Source organism: Ursus americanus, chromosome 5 (assembly GCF_024610735.1).
Source record: "Ursus americanus isolate L20-20 chromosome 5, mUrsAme1.1.p, whole genome shotgun sequence".
NCBI classification, from domain to species: domain Eukaryota; kingdom Metazoa; phylum Chordata; class Mammalia; order Carnivora; family Ursidae; genus Ursus; species Ursus americanus.
Window position 1 is genome coordinate 80364488 of NC_142131.1, and position 4276 is coordinate 80368763.

A 4276-nucleotide genomic window follows, 5' to 3' on the forward strand; every position below is an offset into this window, starting at 1 on the left:
CCTTGGCTCATTTGTGTGTGTGTTTTTTTTAAAGATTTTATTTATTTATGTGACAGAGAGACAGACAGCGAGAGGGGGAACACAGCAGGGGGAGTGGGAGAGGAAGAAGCAGGCTCCCAGCGGAGGAGCCCGATGTCGGACTCGATCCTGGAACGCTGGGATCAAGCCCTGAGCCAAAGGCAGATGCTTAAGGACTGCACCACCCAGGCGCCCCATTCGTTTTGTTTTTTAAATTGAACATGTGAGTGAAATCACATGGTGATTGTCTTTCTCTAACTGACCTATTTTGCTTGGCATAATACTCTCTAGCTCCACAAATGTCATTGCAAATGACAAGATTTCATTATTTTTTTATGGTTGAGTAATATTATATACCACTTCTTTATGCATTCATCAATCAATCAACAGACACTTGGGCTGTTTCCATAATTTGGCTATTGTAGAAAAGTCTGTATGTCTGTTCATGATTTCTCACCATTTTTAATTGGATTATTCATTTTTGGATGGTGAGTCTTATAAGTTTAAATATATATATAATAAAAAATAATGAAATTTTGCCATTTGTCATGACATGGATGGAGCTAGAGAGTATTATGGCAAGCAAAATAAGTCAGTCAGAGAAAGACAATCACCATGTGATTTCACTCACATGTTCAATTTAAAAAACAAAACAAATGAGCCAAGAGAAATAAAAGAGAGAGCGGCAAACCAAAAAACAGACTCTTAAGAATAGAGAACAAACTGATGACTGCCAGAAGGAAGGTAGGTGGGGGGATGGGTGAAATAGGTGGTGGGGATTAAGGAGTGCACTTTGTTGTGATGAGCACTGGGTGGTGTATGGAAGTGTTGAATCACTATTTTGTACACCTGAAACTGATATTACACTGTATGTTATCTATAGTGGAATTAAAGCAAAATAAAATTAAATTTTTCATTTTGTTGCTTTTGGATGGAATGTTCTGTATATATCTGTTAGTTCCAACTCCTCTAACGTGTAATGGAAAGACACTGTTTCCTTAATTTTCTGTTTTGTATGGATGGAGATGGTCCAATCATTGATCTATTATATTTATTAGTATTATAGTCCCCTACTATTATTGTATTACTGTCAATTTCTTTCTTTTTGTCTGTTTATATTTGCTTTATGTATTTGTGTACACAGTCCTCTATAAGTTTAACAAAATGCCAAGTATTCAATCACAAATCTCTACCTACACCAAGTCAGCTATTATTGAAAACCAAAGAAAGAAAGACTTTGGAAAGCAAATGATAGGTGGCCTAGATATAGGAGTAGGGAAATAAGAGCTTAAAAATACCCTAATGTTTAATAAGTTTACATAGAGAAATAGATAGAAAAAAGAAAAACTGAAGGAGAATTTCACCAGAAAATGAGATTTTATAAAAAGAAATTAAAATGATATTCTAAATTTACAAGCTACAGTATCAGAAATTAAAAGTTCTTTGAATATTTTTAAGGTAATATGTAGACTTCTGTAAAGTGTTTTGTATGGGATGGAGATAATAAGTTACTTTCAGGTTTATTAGGACTCATTGTAAAATAGTATGAACACCATGATTTTCTAATTTAATATTTTTTAAATATTAAATTAATATATTTCACAACTATTTACAAGTGTAAAGTCTGTTACCTAAAACTGTTAAAATTAAATATTAACACAGTAAAGCTCATCTCACCTTGTGCATGTAATCTGGAATATGATTACTTGTCATCGGACATAATTTTTGCCAGTGATGGGTATTACGGAGGGCACATATTGCATGGTGCACTGGGTGTTATATGCAAATAATGAATCATGGAACATTATATCAAAAACTAAGGGTATACTGTATGGTGACTAACATAACATAATAAAAATTATTATTAAAAGAAGACATAATTTTTGCAGCATATATAAAACTTTAGTCATGATATATGTGAATCCCAGAAAGCAATGAGTGCTGGAGAATAGGGAAAGGGATGGGATAAACAGGGATCTTTTTCTTTTCATTTCTCTCTTTGGTTATCTTTTGAAAAATCATATTTCAAGCATGGTGACTTGTTAAGATCTGATAAACTGATTTTCACTGTTTTTTATATTTATAAATGAAATACCATATAATTTTTAAATTTTTAAGGAAGTGAATATTTTCAGGAATACATGAATTTAATGACAATCATGATGTCAATAATAAGGATGTTGAACAGTAGTCTATGAAAATGAAGTCTAATTTCATAATTTCAGATTTTATTATTACTTGCTTTTCTTGAAAGAAGACCACAAAATGAAAATTCAATTAAGTACTTATCTTAAACTATAGACTCAGAAGCCACACCAAATAGGATTATAAAACTATAAAGTAGAGCTATTTAATTAGCTTGAGAATGATTAATGTTAATGAACCAACAAAAAGAAAAAAATGGTAAAAATTAATAAGAGAAAAAATTAAAGAAATAATTCCTGTAAAATCCATTAAAAATTTACCTCAATTTTTTTGAGGTAATTTACCTCATTGTTTCTTTTCACATATAGATATTTATATTCTTTAATTAAGAAGACAAAATAATACAGCTGCACAAATTATGTGTAATAAAGTAAAAAAAAATACATGAGTACCAATAAGAGATTGTTGAAAGAAAAGGTTATACACAAAGATTTTATGGAACAGGTGATTTTGATCTTTTGAAGAGTGGAGATTTGGTCAAGGGCATTAAGAGTGGATAGATGAATGAAAGGAAACACAGAGATGTTTTTTAAAATAAGAAATATCAATCAAGGGGTTATTTCTAGGATGACAATTTGTTTTAGACTACATGTCCTGGTACACTGAAGCTGCTCAAGAAGTTGGAGATTACCCCTGTACAGTTTTATTGTCAAAATCCATGTAATTTCCCAAAAGGCTAATGATAAATAACACATTAAGGTTGTGCTCAAAGGAAGCCTTAACTATGGAACTAAGAACGATTTTATCCCAACAAACAAATACCAGCATGCCTGAGTCTTAATACTTTCCTGATCCCTTATGTTGTTACATTTCCAGTATGACAACCCAATGTTGATGGCTACTTTTAGTATTGAGTATGGGACTGTAAGGAGTGATATTGTGGAAACATGGCATTTTCTCAATTGCCACATCTCCCCATGCACTTCCTCAGAGCCCCCACCACTTCTTTGTTCCTCAAGCTGTAGATGAGTGGATTGAGCATGGGGGTCACTATGGTGCCAAGCACAGCTGCAATCTGGTCTTGTTCAGGTGTGTGAGAAGAAGTGGGTGTCATGTAAATGAAGATGGCTTGACCAAAGTAGAGACTCACCACTGTCAGGTGGGAGAAGCAGGTGGCCAGGGCTTTGTTGCTGCCCTTCCAAGAATTCATCCTCAGAACAGTAAGGAAGATGAGAGTGTAGGAGACCAGAATAAGAAAAAATGGGCCCAGGAGAAACACAATTGTTGATACAAATTTTACCATCTCATAGGATGATATGTCCACACAAGACATCCTCAGGATGGCAGGCATCTCACAAAAATAATGATTAATTTCCCTGGAACCACAGATAGGGAAATTCATTGGGTAGATGGTATGTACAAGTGCTGTAATGGCTCCCCCAATCCAGACTGCAGCAGCCATCTTCAGACAGACCTTGGGGTTCATGAGAATTGTGTATCTCAGGGGGTTACAGACAGCCACATAGCGGTCATAGGCCATTAGGGTCAGCAGGATGCACTCAGCAAGACCAAGGGTGAGGAAGAAAAAGAGCTGAGTGGCACAGGCAAAATAGGAAATGTTCTTCCTCCCTGTCAAATAGTTGGCAACCATCTTGGGGACTGTGCTGGAGATATAAGCCAAGTCAATGAGGGAGAGCTGACTGAGCAGGAAGTACATGGGGGTGTGGAGGTGGGAGTCCAGCCAGATGAGGAGCATTAGTATGGAGTTTCCAGTAAAGGCAATAGTGTAGATGAAAAGAAAGAGGAGGATGAGGAGGTAGGGATATCTGAAGCAGGGAAAGAACCCCAGGAGGATAAAGTCAGTTGAGTTTTCATTCTTCTGCTCCATGTTTTCATTTAAATGCTTTATTCAAACTGAAAATTTGGAAAAGCACAATAATATAACAGAGGATATGGTGCTTTGTTAAGACAATTTAATCAGTCATTTAACACTCACTTCTCTGTACACTCACAGCTAGGACTTTAAAATAATACATTCTCATAAAAAAGAAATTGAAAAAAAAAACACTCCATCAAGTCAAAACACCTCTACTTAGAAATTATCAATGTCATA

At 34.9% G+C, this 4276-nt stretch overlaps 1 protein-coding gene across 1 annotated transcript; it reads right to left on the reverse strand.

The window, feature by feature from the left end:
• Window positions 1–3121: 3121 nt before the first annotated feature.
• LOC123780255 (olfactory receptor 2T2-like) lies at window positions 3122–4051 on the reverse strand. Its single transcript, XM_045779069.2, has one exon. The coding sequence runs from the start codon at window positions 4049–4051 to the stop codon at window positions 3122–3124; it is 930 nt and encodes a 309-aa protein (XP_045635025.1).
• Between the last annotated feature and the right edge of the window lie 225 nt (window positions 4052–4276).

Coding starts and splice junctions, on each gene's coding strand:
- LOC123780255 (XM_045779069.2), bottom strand. CDS start 4,051: ATGGAGCAGAAGAATGAAAACTCAACTGACTTTATCCTCCTGGGGTTC.